This window comes from Balaenoptera acutorostrata, chromosome 1 (assembly GCF_949987535.1).
Source record: "Balaenoptera acutorostrata chromosome 1, mBalAcu1.1, whole genome shotgun sequence".
In the NCBI taxonomy this organism is placed as follows: Eukaryota; Metazoa; Chordata; class Mammalia; order Artiodactyla; family Balaenopteridae; genus Balaenoptera; species Balaenoptera acutorostrata.
The window spans coordinates 153,228,174-153,248,691 of record NC_080064.1 but is presented as its reverse complement, the minus strand read 5'-3'; the positions used below and the strand labels follow the sequence as shown (position 1 = coordinate 153,248,691).

At 41.8% G+C, this 20,518-nt stretch overlaps 1 protein-coding gene across 2 annotated transcripts in view; it reads right to left on the bottom strand.

Annotated features, from left to right (window-relative positions):
• The window catches only part of KCNH1 (potassium voltage-gated channel subfamily H member 1), a 430,914-nt gene that overhangs the window by 354,456 nt on the left and 55,940 nt on the right, over positions 1 to 20,518 (bottom strand). For both annotated transcript variants that reach the window (XM_007163985.2, XM_007163986.2), the window contains exon 5: positions 12,486 to 12,604. In XM_007163985.2, the coding sequence (XP_007164047.1) occupies positions 12,486 to 12,604 (119 nt within the window). The remainder of the gene's footprint in view (positions 1 to 12,485; positions 12,605 to 20,518) is intronic.

The following is a 20,518-nucleotide window of genomic DNA, read 5'->3' as shown; positions in this document are numbered from 1 at the left end:
GGGCTGCCCTAACAAAGAGACATGGAACAGGAAGTCTCTACCCGTATCTCAGAGACATAAAAAAGAAACTGGTCATCTGTCCAGGCTTTTGGGTAGAAAAAGGATTATCTGTAAGAGATCAGAACCCCGGGTATGTGCCACATACAAGTGTGGAGCCAAACTCATGTTGTTGACGTAGTTGGGAGCCCCAGGGCTAAAAACGTTTACAGGAAAGTTGGTCTGAACCAGGTGAAAATTTATGAATAGGGCACAGGCAAACTCAACCACCACATCCAGATGCCTCGTCAATTGGGGACCCATGGGACTCCCACCAAAAAACTCAGATTGTACATAAGCTCACTACAAGAGGAAAGTAAACACCAAAAGAGAGGATTTAAAGTAAGCTGCCATTTCTAAAGCAATAAAAAAGGAAGAGATGTTAACAGAACTCAGAAAATGGGCAAGAGACATGAACTGGCATTTCACCAGCTGGAAATGTGGTTGTAAAACAAGCTCATGAAAAGATGTTCAACATCTTTAGCCATTACTAAAATGCAAAGTAAGACCACAATGAGCTATCACTACATACTTATAAAAATGGTTAAAATAAAAGAGAGTGGCAATGCCAAATGCTGGCAAGGATATAGATAAACTGGCTGTTTCATACATTACTGGAGGGAATGCAAAATGATACAACCAACTGCAACTGGCAAATAGTTTGGCAGATTCTTATGAAACTAAATATACACTTACATGTATATACAAAGGCACACACACGCACAAATGAGTGTATGTAAAGACTGGTGAAATCTGAATATGATCTTTAGTTTAACAATATTCTACACATGTTGATTTCCTGTAGTTAGTTTTACTGTATACTATTATACTGTAGTTATATAAGATGTTACCACTGAGGGAAGCTGAGTGGAGGGTAGAGAACACCCTCTGTACTAGTTTAGCAACTTCCCGTGAGTCTATAATAATTTCAAAATAAAAAGCTTTCAAAAATCAATGTTGAGTGTAAAACACAAGTCATAAAATATCACAGTATGATATCATTTGTGCAAATACATTTTTAAAACCACACAATCATAGTATATGTGTTTTAGGGATAAATATATAAGTGATAAAAATATCAAAACATCAATAGCAAGGAGACACACAACTTCAGGGTAGTGATTACCTCTGGGAATAAGTTCTAAGAGGACCTCAACTTTACGTGTAATATTTTATTTTATTTATTCATTTATTTATTTATTTTTAAAAGTACTAAATTCATTAACTTGAGATGTCTGGTTTTCTTTAATTAATAGTAATCTTTTATTTATTTATTTATTTATTTTTGGCTGTGTTGGGTCTTCATTTCTGTGTGAGGGCTTTCTCTAGTTGCGGCAAGCGGGGGCCACTCTTCACCGCGGTGCGCGGGCCTCTTCACTATCGCGGCCTCTCTTGTTGCGGAGCACAGGCTCCAGATGCGCAGGCTCAGTAGTTGTGGCTCACGGGCCTAGTTGCTCCGCAACATGTGGAATCTTCCCAGACCAGGGCTCGAACCCATGTCCCCTGCATTGGCAGGCAGATTCTCAACCACTGTGCCACCAGGGAAGCCCTTTATTTTATTTATTTTTTGGCCACGCTGCGTGGCTTGCAGGATCTTAGTTCTCCGACCAGGGATCAAACCCAGGCCCATGGCAGGGAAATCGCCAAGTCCACTAGACCACCAGGGGATTCCCCTGTAATATTCTAATTTTTAAAAAAGAATTTGGGGCTTCCCTGGTGGTGCAGTAGTTAAGAATCCCCCTGCCAATGCAGGGGACACGGGCTCGATCCCTGGTCTGGGAAGATCCCACGTGCTGCGGAGCAACTAAGCCCATGCGCCACAAAGACTGAGCCTGCCCTCTGGAGCCCGTGAGCCACAACTACTGAGCCCGAGTGCCACAACTACTGAAGCCCATGCGCTTAGAGCCCGTCTCCGCACAGGAGAGGCCACCGCAATGAGAAGCCCGCGCACCGCAACGAAGAGTGGCCCCCACTCACCACAACTAGAGAAAGCCCATGTGCAGCAATGAAGACCCAACACAGCCAAAAATAAATAAAAAATAAATTAAAAGAGAATTTGAAGTGAGAAATTGTCAGCACGTACTATATAAACACAATAAGTAAATGAATGCTTGTTAAATTACTCTCTACTACTCTGAATATTTGAAAGGTTTCTAAATTAAAACCAAAAATACACATACAAGGAGGTTCACTGAAGCATTATCTTTAATAACCAAAGACTGGTAACAATCTAATTATGTATCAACAAGGGGACAGCTAAATAGCTTCGGATATAGTCATGCAATGAATACATCGCAACCATTAAAAAAAAATGAAGGGGATATATGCTTTTAGGAAAATATCCCAAATATACTAGTAAGTGGGGAAAAAAGCAGATTGGAAAGTAATATATATAATAGTATGACAACATTTTTGTTAAAAAAATATCAACATAAATATATATGAACACTTGTTCATATATAGTTTACTAAACACATACACTGTTTAAAAATGGTTACTTCCAAGAAACAGTGGACGTTTCACCTTCTATTTTATATACCTCTATGTTTTAAAATCCAATAAAGAACCTGTTTTATTTCTGAAAACTGAGAAATTTTTCTTACTGAGATATAATTGACAGGTAACATCCTATTAGTTTCAGGTGTAAACATAATGACTCATTATTTGTATACATTGCAAAATGGTCTCCACCATAAGGCTACTTAACATCCATCACCACATGTAGCTACTAATTTTTTTTCTTGTAATGAGAACTTTTAACTACTCTCTTAGCAACTTTTGAATAAACAATACAGTATTACTAACTATAGGCACCATTCTTTACATTACTTCACCAGAACTTACTTTATAACTGGTAGTTTGTACCCTTTGACCTCCTTCACCAATTTCACTTGCCCTCACCCCCTGCCTCTGGCATCCACCAATCTGTTCTCTAATCTATGAGATCAGGAGTTTATTTTGTTTTGCTTTGTTTTAGTTCCACATAAAAATAAGATCATACAGTATTTGTCTTTCTCTGTCTGACATATTTCATTTAGTGTAATGCCCTCGAGGTCCATCCATGTCACTGCAAGTAGCAAGATTTCCTTCTCTTGAGAAAAATTTTAAAAGCAATATAAGGAACCAAAAATTAAAATGTAATATTAAACTAACATTATTGAGCATTTACTATATACCAAAGTGTTTGTTCACATTCAGAGCCTCCCTTAGTCTTCACAAATCTATAAGTACATATTATTCTCAATTGAACACAATTCCTCCACTTGAAGAGAAGAAAGAGAAAGAAATGGAAGTTCTTAGAGGTGAAATGACTTGCCTGAAATCACACGGCAAGTTGTCAAGTGGGCTGTAACATTTGATGCTGTTTCAGCCCCCTACGCCTGTCACCTACATGAAAAACAGCAGCACATACGGCATTTGCCCGATCTCCTTACAGTGAGATGTTGAGTGCCATGAGCTGTGAGCTGTGATTTGGCTGAACGCGTGTGCTCGCACTCCAGCCGTCACAAACGCACAGCTCAGATTTTATCTGGACCTGGGTCCCTCATAGGAAAGAGTGAGAAGATGTGACAGGAAAAGATGGTTTCTCGTCCATATCTTCCCCCCAGCCTTTCCATGAAGAGAGAAGCAGGCAGCAAAGAGTTGTCCCAGCCAGACCACAGCCCAGCAGGATCACTCCCGCATGAAGACCACAGAGTGAATCCTGCTGAGCAGGAGGGATGCTCTCTCATACACCGACCATGACTTTCCTTCCTATAAAGGCAGAAAGAGTTAGAGAAGCAAGCTGGTGGCAGACTTGGATCCTGCTTCAAGAAAGGATTCCCTGCCCCGCTGTGGAGTGTGCAGTTTGGTGACAGCCTCCTGTTGGCTTCCTAAGGGACAGAAACCTGAGCTTCCCAGGGAGGCACCTGCCAATAACTGAGCAAGAAGGTGGTTGAGGAGCCCGGCCCTTCCCGCTCTGTGCGGGGCTGCTCTACTGCCATCTCTGCTGCAGAGCTCCTTGTCGGGCTGGCAGAGCCTCAGTCGGATCTGCACTGTGTCTGATGCTCCCCCTGCCCAATGCTGCTTCCTCCCCCTTTCCTTTCACAGATGTTACTCGGTATCTGCATCCCAGAGAACTCAACCTGTGAAAAGGGTCCTCTAGCCTGATCTATGTACTGACATAAGATTTTTTTTTAATTGAAGTATAGTTACTTTACACTGTTGTGTTAGTCTCTGGTGTATAGCAAAGTGATTCATTTCATATATATATATATATATATATATATGCTTTCATGTTCTTTTCCATTATGGTTTATTACAGGATATTGAATATATTTCCATGTGCTATACAGTAGGACCTTGTTGTTTATCTATTTTATATATAGTAGTTTGTATCTGCTAATCCCAGCTTCCTAATTTATCCCTCCCCCTCCTTCCCCTTCGGTAACCCTAAGTTTGTTTTCTATGTCTGTGAGTCTATTTCTGTTTGTAAATAAGTTCATTTGTATATTTGAGATTCCACATATAAGTGATATCATATGATATTTGTCTTTCTCTGTCTGACTTACTTCACTTAGTACGATAATCTCTAGGTCTATCCATGTTGCTGCAACTGGCATTATTTCATTCTTTTTATGGCTGAATAGTATTCCATTATAAATATGTATACCACATCTTCTTTATCCATTCATCTGTTGATGGACATTTAGGTTGCTTCCATGTCTTGGCTATTGTAAATGGTGCTGCCATGAACATTAGGGTGCATGTATGACATAAGATATATTTAAGATCTGAAAATAAACTGGCCCTCCAAAAGAACAAGTGCTCACACTAGCCTGAGGGAAGAGGATGGAGTGCTGAAGAATAGCCAGATGAAGTGGACTTGGTGTCCCATCCTGAGATGAGGGAGACCATGGTCCCCTATCAGGTCTAAAGCTGGAAGGTATGGTAACCCTAGTATAAGCAGTAGCAGAGGGCTGGGAAGAAGAGACAGTGCTCAGAAGGAAGTGCCCCAGATGGGAAACAGGTTGGGTTTGGAGTCACATAAACCTGGTTCTCAATCCAGAGTCCACCACTTACTGCCAGGTGAACCACAAACAAGTTAATGAACTTCCCTGTGCCCCAGTTTCCCCCTCTATAAAACTGCTCCAAGATGTCTAGGGGATTAAAGGAGAAGATGAGCAGCACAGATCCTGGCACACAGTACGTGCTTCCTTCTTTTCTAGAATCAGTCCAGGAGGGAGACAAGAGGACTAATGTGAGGATGAAAGCCAGATTGCCTGAGTTCAAACAGGAATATAAGTTGGCCTTGAAAATCACATGTGCAACCCATTGAAAGGCAAAACTGCTATTCCCAGCCACTTGTGCAGTGCGTCAATTTTTTTCCTGGAGGTGGGAGAGGTTTCAATGAGGTATCCATACTCTTACTCAATCTCCATTTGATCAACGGCATTTACCAGTGAGAAAACTCAGCAGGACACTGGCTGTAAGCTTTAGATAGGGAAAAGATTTTTCTCTGTTGAAAACTTACTAGCCAACTTCCAATTTCTGGTGCAGGTTGTAAGAAGCCTGGAAATTGTCATTCCATCCTAACAAGTAAAAAGCTGTACAAACTGAAAAATCAACAACTCTTCTTAGTTCCACACAAGAGGTGAGGTCAGAGGGCAAACTATTGCACCAAAAATTGGAGAGACAGACAGGTGAATACAGAGAATCACAACTTGCCAGAAAAACCCAGAAGCAGAAACCTCCACAAGAACTAGTACCGGACAGGAAAGCATAAACTGTAACTAGCAAATTGCTAGAGGCTCAGCATGGACAAATCTGAGAGTTAAAAATTCTAGGGGGACCCAGTCATGGGCAGGGGCCTCGCACATTTGTGAGTTTTACTTCCAGGAGCTCTACCAGATTCTCACAGTAAAAATCAGAGAAAAGTACCCCCATGCTCCTGGAAAGAGGAATAGAAAAGTAACCATTTTTAAAAACACCACAGCACTCTGTTCCTCTTAAAAAGGCCTGCCCTCCGGAGAAACTAGTTAACCAGAGCCTAATTTGGGGGGTTTTATCAGAGCCTAACTCACGTGAGGATAGAAAAATACCCAATTGCTCTAGCTTCTGGCATAGGGAAAGAGAAATACACCACTGCAGGCCATGCTGCCTCATCTTGTTTGGTCTAAATGGGGAAAGAACTGAGAAGCACTTGTGAAGTCCATAGCCCAGGGGCATAGGCTCACTAAAATACTGTGACCTAATCATGGGACTATAGAATGATTCCTCTCCCCTGATATCTTATACCACACTAACGGCCTATTTACCCTAGTTCCTTTTACCCAGTACATCATGTCCAGATTTCAACAAAAAGTTGCAAGGCATAGTAAAAGGCAAAAAACACAGTTTGAAGAGACAGAGCCAGACCTAGATATGGCAGGGATGCTGGAATTATCAGACCAGAAATTTCAAAAACTATGATTCATATGCTAAGGGCTCTAATGGGTAAAATAGACAGCATGCAAGAACAGACAGACAATGTAAGCAGAGATGGAAATTCTAAGAAAGAACCAAAAAGAAATGCCAGAGATCAAAAATACTATAACAGAAACAAAGAATGCCTTTGATGGGCTCCTTAGCGGACAGGACATGGCAGAGGAATGAATTTCTGAGCCTGAGGACATGTCAATAGAGACCTCCAAAACTGAAAAGCAAAGAGAAAAGGACCAAAAAATAAAACAGAATGTCCAAGGGCTGTGGGACAACTATAAAAGGTATAACACATGTGGAATAGGAATACCAGAAGGAGAGGAAAGAAAGAAATGGAAGAAATATTTGAAGCAATAATGACTGATAACTTCCCCAAATTCATGTCAGACACCAAACCACAGATACAGGAAGGTCAGAAAACACCAAGCAGTATAAGTGAAAAGAAAAGAAAAAACACTTAGGCACAGCATATTCAAACTGCAGAAAATCAAACAAAAATTCCTGAAAGAATCTGGAGGGGGAAAAAAAACCAAAAACCTAACCTATTAGGAATGAAGATAAGAATTACGTCCTAAATCTCCTCAGAAACCACACAAACAAGGAGAGTAGAGTGAAATATTTAAAGTGTTGAGAAAACAAACACCAACCTAGAATTCTGTACCCTGCAAAATTATCTTTCAAAAGTGAAGGATAAATAAAGATGTCTCAGATAAAAATTGAGGGAATTTGTTGCCAGCAGAAATGACTGGCAAGAAATTTATAAAGAAGTTCTTCAGAGAGAAAGAAAATGATATAGGTCAGAAACTTGGATCTACTTAATGAAAAAGAGGAACACTGGAGAAGGAATAAGGGAAGGTAAAAGAAAAACTTTTATTTTTCTTATTCTTAAAATATTTTTTTTTAATTTTTTTAATTTTTGGCTGCATTGGGTCTTCGTTGCTGCGCGCGGGCTTTCTCTAGTTGCAGTGAGCAGGGGCCACCCTTCATTGTGGTGCATAGGCTTCTCACTGAGGTGGCTTCTCTTGTTGCAGAGCATGAGCGCTAGGCACACAGGCTTCAGTAGTTGTGGCACACGGGCTCAGTAGTTGTGGCTCGCGGGCTCTAGAGCTCAGGCTCAGTAGTTGTGGCGCACGGGCTTAGTTTCTCCGTTGCATGTGGGATCTTCCCGGACAAGGGCTTGAACCCGTGTCCCCTGCATTGGCAGGCGGATTCTTAATCACCGCGCCACCAGGGAAGTCCCAATTTTTCTTATTCTTAATTGATCTAACAGATAACAGTTTGTTCAAAATAACAGCAACAATGTATTTGATACTGTATACATATATACGCTTATGTATGCTTATGAATAAGTGAAATGAATCACAGCAATGACACAATGGACAGGACAGAGGAATTAGTAGTATTTTATTACAAGGTACTTGCACTACCCATGAAGCACTACGTACAGTATTACAGTCAGCCCTCTAAATCCGTGGGTTCTGCATCTGTGGATTCAACCAAGTGCAGATCAAAATATTCAGAAAAAAAATTCCAGAAAGTGCCAAAAAGCAAAACTTGAATTTGTTGCACACCAGCAACTATTTACATAACATTTACATTATATTTATGACTATTTACATAGCGTTTACATTGTATTAGGTATTATAAGCAATCTAGAGATAATTTAAAGTATATGAGAGGATGTGAATAATTTATATGCAAACACCATGCCATTTTATATAAAAGACTTGGGCATCCATGGATTTTGGTACCTGTGGGGGTCCTGGAACATATTGCCCTGTGGATACCTAGGGACCACTGTATTTGAAAGTGGACTTGGATTACTTGTAAATGTATACTGCAAACTCTAGGGCAATCACTAAAAAAATGTAAAAAAAAGTATAATATGCTAAGGAAGGGGAAAATATAGAATCATATAAAATGCTCAGTTAAAACCACAAAAGGCAGAAAAAAAGTGGAAGACAAAATAGGAACACAGAACAAGGGCAACAAATAAAAACCAGCAACAAATATGGTAAATATTAATCCAACTATATCAAAAATCACTTTAAATGTCAGTGGTGTAAATAGGCCAATTAAGACACAGATTGTCAAAGTGGATCAAGAAACAAGATCCAATTATATGTTGCCGATAAGAAACCCACTTTAAATATAAACACACATGTAGATTAAAATAAAAGGATGAAGAAAGATTTAACATACTCATGCTAAGCAAAAGAAAGTGGAAGTTGCAATATTCATTCCTGACAGACCAGACTTCACAGCAAGAAAAGTTATCAGGGATAAAGAATGGCATTATGTAATGATAAAGGAGTCAATTTTTCAAGAAGACATAACAGTCCTTAATGAGTACACAGCAAACAACAGAGCATTAAAATACATGAGGCAAAAAGTGATAGAACTACAAGGAGAATAGATGAATCCACTATTATAGCCGGAGACATTAACACCCCCTAATGGAAATGTGCAGATCCAGCAGGCAAAAAGTCAGTAAGGATGTTGTGGAACTCAACAACACCATCAATCAACTGGATATAATGGACATCTATGAACTACTTCATCCAACGGTAGCAGAATATACATTCTTCTCAAGCTCACATGGAACATTCACCAAGACAGACCACATACTGGGCCATAAAACACACCTTAACAAATTTAAAAGTATAGAAATCATACAATGTCTGCTCTCAGATCACAATGGAATTAAACCAGAAATCAATAAGAGAAAGACAGTTGTAAAATCCCCAAATACTTGGAGATTAAACAACACACTTCTATATAACACCTGGGACCAAAGAACAAATCTCAAGAGAAATTTTTAAATATTTTGAACAAAATGAAAATGAAAACACAAACTATCAAAATTTGTGGGATGCAGTGAAAGCAGTGCTTAAAGGGAAATTTACAGGATTGAATGCATACATTAGTAAAGAAGAACGATCAAAAATCAATAAACTAAGCTTCCACCTTATGAAGCTAGAAAAAGAAGAGCAAATTCATTCCAAACTAAACAGAAGAAAAAATTAAAAATTAGAGCAGAAATCAGTGAAATTGGAAACAGAAAACCATTGGAGAAAATCCACAAACCAAAAGTTTGGTTCTTTGAAAAGATCAATAAAATCCATAAGCCTCTAGCCAGGTTAATTAAAATTTAGTAGCCCCTGGGATGGGACCCAGATGTTTGCCTCATATTGCCAATCAATGAGCAACTACTCATGCCAGACAGTTAGACAAAAACACTAACATCATTTCCATTCTTTCATCCATTCGATCAATTAAGGAAAAAAAAAACACTTACTACTGATGAGCATCTACTATGTTCTGGACACTGTTTTAAAGGCTTGGGATATACCAGTGAACAATAAACACAATAAATAAGTAAACTGTATAGTATATTGGAAGCCGTTAAGTGGAGCATAACGTGGAGCAGGTTAAGGAGAGGATTAAAAGTAAATGAGTGGGCTTCCCTGGTGGCGCAGTGGTTGAGAATCTGCCTGCTAATGCAGGGGACACGGGCTCGAGCCCTGGTCTGGGAATATCCCACGTGCCACGGAGCAACTGGGCCCGTGAGCCACAATTACTGAGCCTGCGCGTCTGGAGCCTGTGCTCCGCAACAAGAGAGGCCGCGACAGTGAGAGGCCCGCGCACCGGGATGAAGAGTGGCCCCCTCTTGCCGCAACTAGAGAAAGCCCTCGCACAGAAACGAAGACCCAACACAGCCAAAAATAAAATAAATAAATAAATAAAAATTTTAAAAAAAAGTTAATGAGTATTTCTTATTTTGTTATTAATGTTTGTATATATATATATATATATATACACTATATATTGTGTGTATATATATAGTATATAGTGTATAGATAAGGCAAATACTTTTATTTTCTTCCCTCTTTTATCCCCTTATTATCTAACATAAGATGTTAAGAGTTAAGTTTACATCACACTGTTTAAGTTACAGGATATCAAGGCGTGGAGATCTCACCCGAGGACTTTGCATCCTCTTCTGGGGAAAGGGTTGGTATGTTTTGGTAATATGCAACATAACTGGATCATGTTAGGTGGAAGTATGACTTTGTTATTATCTTTATTTGGAGATTAAGTATGGTTTAAGGAAACGTATACAGGTGCCGAACTGACAAGGATTAAACTGTAATGGTTAGTTTCATGTGTCAACTTGGCTAGGCCATGGTACCCAGTTGTTCAATCAAACACTAAGTGCTTCTGTGAAGGTATTCTGTAGATGTGATTAACATCTACAACAGCTGACTTGCAGGAAGGGAGATTATACGCCATAATCTGGGTGGTCCTCATCTAATCAGTTGAAAGGCTTTAAGAGCAAAACTGAGGTTTCCCTGAGAAGAAATTCCATCTGGGACTTCAGCACCAGCTCCTCCCAAGAGTTTCCAGTTGGCCAAGCTGCCCCACGAATTCTGGACTTCCCCAGTCCCCACGACCTCCTTACAATCAATCTCTTAACATACAAATATTCTACCGGTTCTTGTATCTCTGACAGAGGTAGCCACATAGAGAAAATGACATCTGAGCAAAGACTTGCAGCTGGTGAAGGAGTAGAATACAAAAGTCTGGGGGAAGAGCAAGCCTGGTGTATAAGAGGAACAGCAAGGAATGTGGCCGGATAAGAGTGAGCAAGGTGGAGAGCAGTAGGAGAGGAGGGAACATCATTAACCAAAAGAAGCAGCGGGGACAGAGAAAGTGCAGGCTGTGAGCTGAAGGGCCTCCTTTATTATTCTTTCTACCACAAGGTGAGCCCACATCATGACAAAAACGATGCTGCCATCATCCAAGTATCTCACCTTCTCTAACACGACACAAATGAATGCCCCCATTCCCACTGCTGGCAGAAGCTTTTGGCTGCTATAAGGACATCTTCTGTACTCAACCCATTCAACATTCGGTGCACATATGCAGAGCACCCACTGTCAGCTGCACTGTGCTGGGAGTTTCTCCCTCAGGGATATGGAAGCCAAGAGGCAGGTCAGAAAGTGCCCTGTCATCTCAGCACAGATCAGGAACTGACTGGCCACCACCAGGCAGAGAGACAGCTAACGCTGTCATCTTTGGGTAAGATGGAAATTTGCTACATGGAATGTATAATGCTCTTAATTGGTCCTACCCTGGTCTAGTTGGAAAAAAAAAAAAGGCCAGGCACCACCAAAGGGAGATAACAGTGATTTGGATGCAGGACCACCAAAGACAGATAATAATAATTTGGGTGCATTAAGCCTGATCAAACATCTTGTCCAGGCTTCCCAGCCTCTCACTTGTGCCAGCAAAAGGGAGAATACCACCACAATGAGTTTTCCTTACTACAAAGGTTATGGAAACAGCAATAATTTTAAGTATATTTATTAACCTGGAAAGATGTTCATAACTTTATAAAATGAAGAAAAGGCAATACAACCCACCTTAAATATACACATTGATTCTTAGATACATCTCAACTTCATTAATGTGAAAAAATGTATTTCTTAGGCTTTAGGAATAGAATATTTCTTAAATTCAAAAAAGAGTTAAGGCATGCCCACAAAAATTGTAACAATGTTATCTGGTTAGTGGGATTCTAGGTGATTTTTATTTTCTTCCTCTTTGCTTCCTGTATCTTCTTTTCCTATAATAGTATGTATTGCTCAAATAACAAAATTGTTTATGGTTTATAAGTAAAACCCCCTTCATGTATATAGCACTTCTAGCTCCTTCCCTACTCCTTCAAAAGAGTCAGCTGACAGCTGTAATCTCAACCAATTTTGAATGGAGTTGTTTGCAGTTCCTTTTACATATCTGAGAGTACACAACTAACAGGAGTTAGATCACTTACCCAAAGTCACACATGGTGGTGTATAGCCCAGCCAAGACAAGAGTCTGGGGTCCTGAAGGTCCCTTTCAAGCCATCACACTCACTGTGGACCATTTTCTCAGCCCAGGGACCCCATGGAAGTGAGGGTTAAGCTGAGCTAAACCTTTGCCCTTACCTCGGCCAGGCGGGAGTGCTTGTGGACGTTCTCGCCTTTTTGCACGCTGGGAGCCAGCTGCTGTAGGACACCCCTGCTGCTTGTCAGTGCTCTGGTCAGCCGAGCAAACTTCCCCCAGCCTGGAGCATGTGGAAGACAGGAGAGACAGGTTCAACCAGGTCCTGAAGGTGCTCGGACATTCATACCACGAGTTACCCTGTCATAAGCAGACGCCCACCCTCCACGTCCTCCTGCACATCCGCAAGTCACTCGGCCATCCTCGCAATCAAGATTCGCTGATCAAAAAAGCACCTAGACATGCTCAAATCTGTGCAGTGATGCACTTTTCCCTTGTCCTTTCACTTGACCCTAATCATAGCTTGGTGAAGCAGGTACAGCAGGTCTTAGCACTGCTTTACAACTAGGGAAATCGAGGCACAGAGTGCCTAGGCAGCTAAGAGTCTAGAACCCAGATCTCCCCACTCTGGCCCAAGGCTTTTCTGCCAGATAACACCAGGCAATCAAGATGTTTCCCTGACTTTATGGCTCAGGCTGTTCCCAAGCCCCCTGTCGTCTGATCCTAGCAGAGACTAAGCTGGTTCGGGTTTTAAATGACTAGACAAGCTAGTCAAATGGCCGTTCCATGTACTACCTTCTCCAAAGCCAGGGGAATAAGAAATGAATTTAATCCATGGGCAGGTGGGGAAACAATACTAGTCGATTTTAGTCTGCTCTAGGATGGGGGAAGGACAGCTGATGGTAGGTAGGTCCCCTTAAAACTAGAAACGCAAAGAGCCGAGTACTGAACTTAGAGTAAAGAAGTCTGGATACAAATCCCATCTCTGCCTCCGGCCTGCTTGAGGTCACCAACAAACTGTTTAAATGATCTGGGCCTCAATGATCTCATCTGTAAAGTGGAAATTAAAATACTCTATCTACATGCCTTAAATGCAGGATGCATTTTCCTGGTAAAACAAAGTGGCTAAGTTTAGTGGGCTAAAACAAAGACTGTCTTGAGGCTTCCTTGGCCCTCTGGACTAATTCCTTTCACAAGGAAAGTAAAACACTGGTCTTTTTCTAATCCAGACCACTCTATACTCCAAAATCTAAGATGTACCAGTGATCTTTACTAAGATTTAAATATGTTTGAGGAATCGTTTAAAGGTGCCCAAAGACAACCGTCCATTCCAATGTCCAACAAGCCATCTGCATCAAAGTTATGACCATGGCAATTGCCTCATGAGACCCCTGAAAGTCTGTAGGGGTTCTCAAAACCAAGCTTGGGGCGAGGGAGCTCCAAAGACCTGGATGTGGGGTACAGCAAATAAACAGAGCCTGCAACTATGTTTACATGACAGCTAAAAGCAAGACGAGGCGATTTGATTTTTTGTCCTTTAGAGTTTAGAAGTAGCCAGCGCCTTGCAGCAGAAATCTCATTTACCAAATTTTACCCTGGAGCACATTTATAAGACGGACTCAGAATCCAGAGGACAATGAGGTCAAGCAGAGTGATGGCCCTTTTTCTGCACAACCTTTAAGAATCAAGATCTGGGTTTTTAAAAGGAGACGAGAGATGATAGAGAAGATGGCGGAAGAGTAAGACGCGGAGATCACATTCCTTCCCACAGATACAGTAGAAATACACCTACACGTGGAACTGCTCCTACAGGACACCCACTGAACGCTGGCAGAAAACGTCCGACCTCCAAAAAGGCAAGAAACTCCCCCCGTACTTGGGTAGGGCAAAAGAAAAAAGAAATAACAGAAACAAAAGAATAGGGACGGCACCTGCACCAGTGGGAGGGAGCCGTGAAGGAGGAAAGGTTTCCACGCACTAGGAGCCCCTTCGCGGGCGGAGACTGCGGGTGGCGGAGGGGGGAAGCTTCAGAGCCACGGAGGAGAGCGCAGCCACAGAGGTGCGGAGGGCAAAGCAGAGAGGTTCCCGCACAGAGGCTCGGCGCCGAGCAGCACTCACCAGCCCGAGAGGCTTGTCTGCTTAGCCGCCGGGGCGGGCGGGGCTGGGAGCTGAGGCTCGGGCTTCGGTCGGATCGCAGGGAGAGGACTGGGGCTGGCAGCGTGAACACAGCCTGAAGGGGTTGGCGCACCACAGCTAGCCGGGAGGGAGTCCGGGGAAAAAGTCTGCAGCTGCCGAAGAGGCAAGAGACTTTTTCTTGCCTCTTTGTTTCGCGGCGGGCAAGGAGAGGGGATTCAGAGCGCCACCTAAACGAACTCCAGAGAAGGGCGCGAGCCGCGGCTATCAGCGCGGATCCCACAGCAACAGGGGCGCAGAAGGAAAATCGGAGAGACTCCCGCACAGAGGCTCGGCGCCGAGCGGCGCTCACCAGCCCGAGAGGCTTGTCTGCTCCCCCGCCGGGGCAGGCGGGGCTGGGAGCTGAGGCTCGGGCTTCGGTCGGATCGCAGGGAGAGGACTGGGGCTGGCAGCGTGAACACAGCCTGAAGGGGTTGGCGCACCACAGCTAGCCGGGAGGGAGTCCGGGGAAAAAGTCTGCAGCTGCCGAAGAGGCAAGAGACTTTTTCTTGCCTCTTTGTTTCGCTGCGCGCAAGGAGAGGGGATTCAGAGCGCCGCCTAAACGAACTCCAGAGAAGGGCGCAAGCCCCGGCGATCAGCACGGACCCCAGAGACGGGCGTGAGACGCTGGGGCTGCTGCTGCCGCCTCCAAAAAGCCTGTGTGTGAGCACAGGTCACTCTCCACACCTCCCCTCCCGGGAGCCTGTGCAGCCCGCCACTGCCAGGGTCCCGGGATCCGGGGACAACATCCCCGGGAGAACGCACTGCGCGCCTCGAGCTGGTGCAACGTCACGCCGGCCTCTGCCGCCGCAGGCTCGCCCCGCCTCCTCCGTACCCCTCCCCCCCCGCGGCCTGGGTGAGCCAGAGCCCCCGAAGCAGCTGCTCCTTTAACCCCGTCCTGTCTGGGCGGGAAACAGACGCCCACAGGCGACCTACACGCAGAGGCGGGTCCAAATCCAAAGCTGAACCCCAGGAGCTGTGCGAACAGGGAAGAGAAGGGGAAATCTCTCCCAGCAGCCTCAGGGGCAGCGGATTAAAGCTCCACAAACAACTTGATGTGCCTGCACCTGCTGAATACCTGAACAGACAACGAATCAGCCCAAGTTCAGGAGGGGGACTCTGGGAGCAGGAGATATTAATTCTTCCCCTTTTCCTTTTTTTTGTGAGTGTATATGTATATGCTTCTGGGTGAGATTTTGTCTGTATAGCTTTGCTTTACAATAGCTTTATTTTACTTCACTATATTATAGCCTCTTTCTTTCTTTCTTTCTATTTTTTCTCCCTTTTACTCTGAGCCGTGTGGATGAAAGGCTCTTGGTGCTCCAGCCAGGCATCAGGGCCGTGCCTCTGAGGTGGGAGAGCCAACTACAGAACACTGGTCCACAAGAGACCTCCCAGCTCCACGTAATACCAAACGGCAAAAATCTCCCAGAGATCTCCATCTCAACATCAAGACCCAGCTTCACCCGACGACCAGCAAGCTACAGTGCTGGACACCCTATGCCAAACAACTAGCTAGACAGGAACACAACCCCATCCATTAGCAGAGAGGCTGCCTAAAATCATAATAAGGCCACAGACACACCAAAATACACCACCAGACGTGGACGTGCCCACCAGAAAGACAAGATCTAGCCTCATCCACCAGAACTCAGGCACTAGTTCCCTCCACCAGGAAGCCTACACAACCCACTGAACCAACCTTAGCCACTGGGGACAGATACCAAAAACAACGGGAACTACGAACCTGCAGCCTGTGAAAAGGAGACCCCAAACACAGTAAGATAGGCAAAATGAGACGACAGAAAAACACACAGCAGATGAAGGAGCAGGCTCAAAACACACTGGACTTAACAAATGAAGAGGAAATAGGTAGTCTACCTGAAAAAGAATTCAGAATAATGATAGTAAGGATGATCCAAAATCTTGGAAATAGAATAGACAAAATGCAAGAAACATTTAACAAGGATGTAGAAGAACTAAAGAGGAACCAAGCAATGATGAAAAACACAATAAATGAAATTAAAAATACTCTAGATGGGATCAATAATAGAATAACTGAGGCAGAAGAAAGGATAAGTGACCTGGAAGATAAAATGGTGGAAATAACTACTACAGAGCAGGATAAAGAAAAAAGAATGAAAAGAACTGAGGACAGTCTCAGGGACCTCTGGGACAACATTAAACGTGCCAACATTCGAATTATAGGGGTACCAGAAGAAGAAGAGAAAAAGAAAGGGACTGAGAAAATTTTTGAAGAGATTATAGTTGAAAACTTCCCTAATATGGGAAAGGAAATAGTTAATCAAGTCCTGGAAGCACAGAGAGTCCCATACAGGATAAACCCAAGGAGGAACACGCCAAGACACATATTAATCAAACTGTCAAAAATTAAATATAAGGAAAACATATTAAAGGCAGCAAGGGAAAAAAAACAAATAACACACAAGGGAATCCCCATAAGGTTAACATCTGATCTCTCAGCAGAAACTCTGCAAGCCAGAAGGGAGTGGCAGGATATACTTAAAGTCATGAAGGAGAAAAACCTACAACCAAGATTACTCTACCCAGCAAGGATCTCATTCAGATTCGATGGAGAAATTAAAACCTTTACAGACAAGCAAAAGCTGAGAGAGTTCAGCACCACCAAACCAGCTTTACAACAAATGCTAAAGGAAATTCTCTAGGCAAGAAACACAAGAGAAGGAAAACACCTACAATAACAAACCCAATACATTTAAGAAAATGGGAATAGGAACATACATATCGATAATTACCTTGAATGTAAATGGATTAAATGCTCCCACCAAAAGACACAGGCTGGCTGAATGGATACAAAAACAAGACCCATACATATGCTGTCTACAAGAGACCCACTTCAGACCTAGGGACACATACAGACTGAAAGTGAGGGGATGGAAAAAGATATTCCATGCAAATGGAAATCAAAAGAAAGCTGGAGTAGCAATTCTCATATCAGACAAAATAGACTTTAAAATAAAGACTATTACAAGAGACAAAGAAGGACACTATATAATGATCAAGGGATCGATCCAAGAGGAAGGTATAACAATTGTAAATATTTATGCACCCAACATAGGAGCACCTCAATACATAAGGCAAATACTAACAGCCATGAAAGGGGAAATTGACAGCAACACAATCATAGTAGGGGACTTTAACACCCCACTTTCACCAATGGACAGATCATCCAAAATGAAAATAAATAAGGAAACACAAGCTTTAAATGATACATTAAACAAGATGGACTTAATTGATATTTATAGGACATTCCACCCAAAAACAACAGAATACACATTTTTCTCAAGTGCTCATGGAACATTCTCCAGGATAGATCATATCTTGGGTCACAAATCAAGCCTTGGTAAATTTAAGAAAATTGAAATCGTATCAAGTATCTTTTCCGACCACAACGCTATGAGACTAGATATCAATTACAGGAAAAGATCTGTAAAAAATACAAACACATGGAGGCTACACAATACATTACTTAATAACGAAGTGATTACTGAAGAAATCAAAGGGGAAATCAAAAAATACCTAGAAACAAATGACAATGGAGACACGACGACCCAAAACCTATGGGACACAGCAAAAGCAGTGCTAAGAGGGAAGTTTATAGCAATACAAGCCTACCTCAAGAAACAGGAAACATCTCGAATAAACAACCTAACCTTGCACCTAAAGCAATTAGAGAAAGAAGAACAAAAAAACCCCAAAGCCAGCAGAAGGAAAGAAATTATAAAGATCAGGTCAGAAATAAATGAAAAAGAAATGAAGGAAACAATAGCAAAAATCAATGAAACTAAAAGCTGGTTCTTTGAGAAGATAAACAAAATTGATAAACCATTAGCCAGACTCATCAAGAGAAAAAGGGAGAAGACTCAGATCAATAGAATTAGAAATGAAAAAGGAGAAGTAACCACTGACACTGCAGAAATACAAAAGATCATGAGAGATTACTACAAGCAACTCTATGCCAATAAAATGGACAACCTGGAAGAAATGGACAGATTCTTAGAAATGCACAAACTGCCGAGACTGAACCAGGAAGAAATAGAAAATATGAACAGACCAATCACAAGCACTGAAATTGAAACTGTGATTAAAAACCTTCCAACAAACAAAAGCCCAGGACCAGATGGCTTCACAGGCGAATTCTATCAAACATTTAGAGAAGAGCTAACACCTATCCTTCTCAAACTCTTCCAAAATATTGCAGAGGGAGGAACACTCCCAAACTCATTCTACGAGGCCACCATCACCCTGATACCAAAACCAGACAAAGATGTCACAAAGAAAGAAAACTACAGGCCAATATCACTGATGAACATAGATGCAAAAATCCTCAACAAAATACTAGCAAACAGAATCCAACAGCACATTAAAAGGATCATACACCATGATCAAGTGGGGTTTATCCCAGGAATGCAAGGATTCTTCAATATACGCAAATCAATCAATGTGATACACCATATTAACAAATTGAAGGAGAAAAACCATATGATCATCTCAATAGATGCAGAGAAAGCTTTTGACAAAATTCAACACCCATTTATGATAAAAGCCCTGCAGAAAGTAGGCATAGAGGGAACTTTCCTCAACATAATAAAGGCCATATATGACAAACCCACAGCCAACATTGTCCTCAATGGTGAAAAACTGAAACCATTTCCACTAAGATCAGGAACAAGACAAGGTTGCCCACTCTCACCACTATTATTCAACATAGTTCTGGAAGTCCTAGCCACAGCAATCAGAGAAGACAAAGAAATAAAAGGAATCCAAATCGGAAAAGAAGAAGTAAAGCTGTCACTGTTTGCAGATGACATGATACTATACATAGAGAATCCTAAAGATGCTACCAGAAAACTCCTAGAGCTAATCAATGAATTTGGTAAAGTAGCAGGATACAAAATTAATGCACAGAAATCTCTTGCATTTCTATACACTAATGACGAAAAATCTGAAAGTGAAATTAAGAAAACACTCCCATTTACCATTGCAACAAAAAGAATAAAATATCTAGGAATAAACCTACCTAAGGAGACAAAAGACCTGTATGCAGAAAATTATAAGACACTGATGAAAGAAATTAAAGATGATACAAATAGATGGAGAGATATACCATGTTCCTGGATTGGAAGAATCAACATTGTGAAAATGTCTCTACTACCCAAAGCAATCTACAGATTCAATGCAATCCCTATCAAACTACCACTGGCATTTTTCACAGAACTAGAACAAAAAATTTCACAATTTGTATGGAAACACAAAAGACCCCGAATAGCCAAAGCCATCTTGAGAACGAAAAATGGAGCTGGGGGAATCAGGCTCCCTGACTTCAGACTATATTACAAAGCTTCAGTAATCAAGACAGTTTGGTATTGGCACAAAAACAGAAATATAGATCAATGGAACAGGATAGAAAGCCCAGAGATAAACCCACACACATATGGTCAACTTATCTTTGATAAAGGAGGCAAGCATATACAGTGGAGAAAAGACAGCCTCTTCAATAAGTGGTGCTGGGAAAATTGGACAGGAACATGTAAAAGTATGAAATTAGAACACTCCCTGACACCATGCACAAAAATAAACTCAAAATGGATTAAAGACCTAAGTGTAAGGGCAGACACTATCAAACTCTTAGAGGAAAACATAGGCAGAACACTCTATGACATACATCACAGCAAGATTCTTTTTGACCCAGCTCCCAGAGAAATGGAAATAAGAACACAAATAAACAAATGGGACCTAATGAAACTGAAAAGCTTTTGCACAGCAAAGGAAACCATAAACAAGACCAAAAGACAACCCGCAGAATGGGAGAAAATATTTGCAAATGAAGCAACTGACAAAGGATTAATCTCCAAGATTTACAAGCAGCTCATGCAGCTCAATAACAAAAAAACGAACAACCCAATCCAAAAATGGGCAGAAGATCTAAATAGACATTTCTCCAAAGAAGATATACAGATGGCCTACAGACACATGAAAGAAT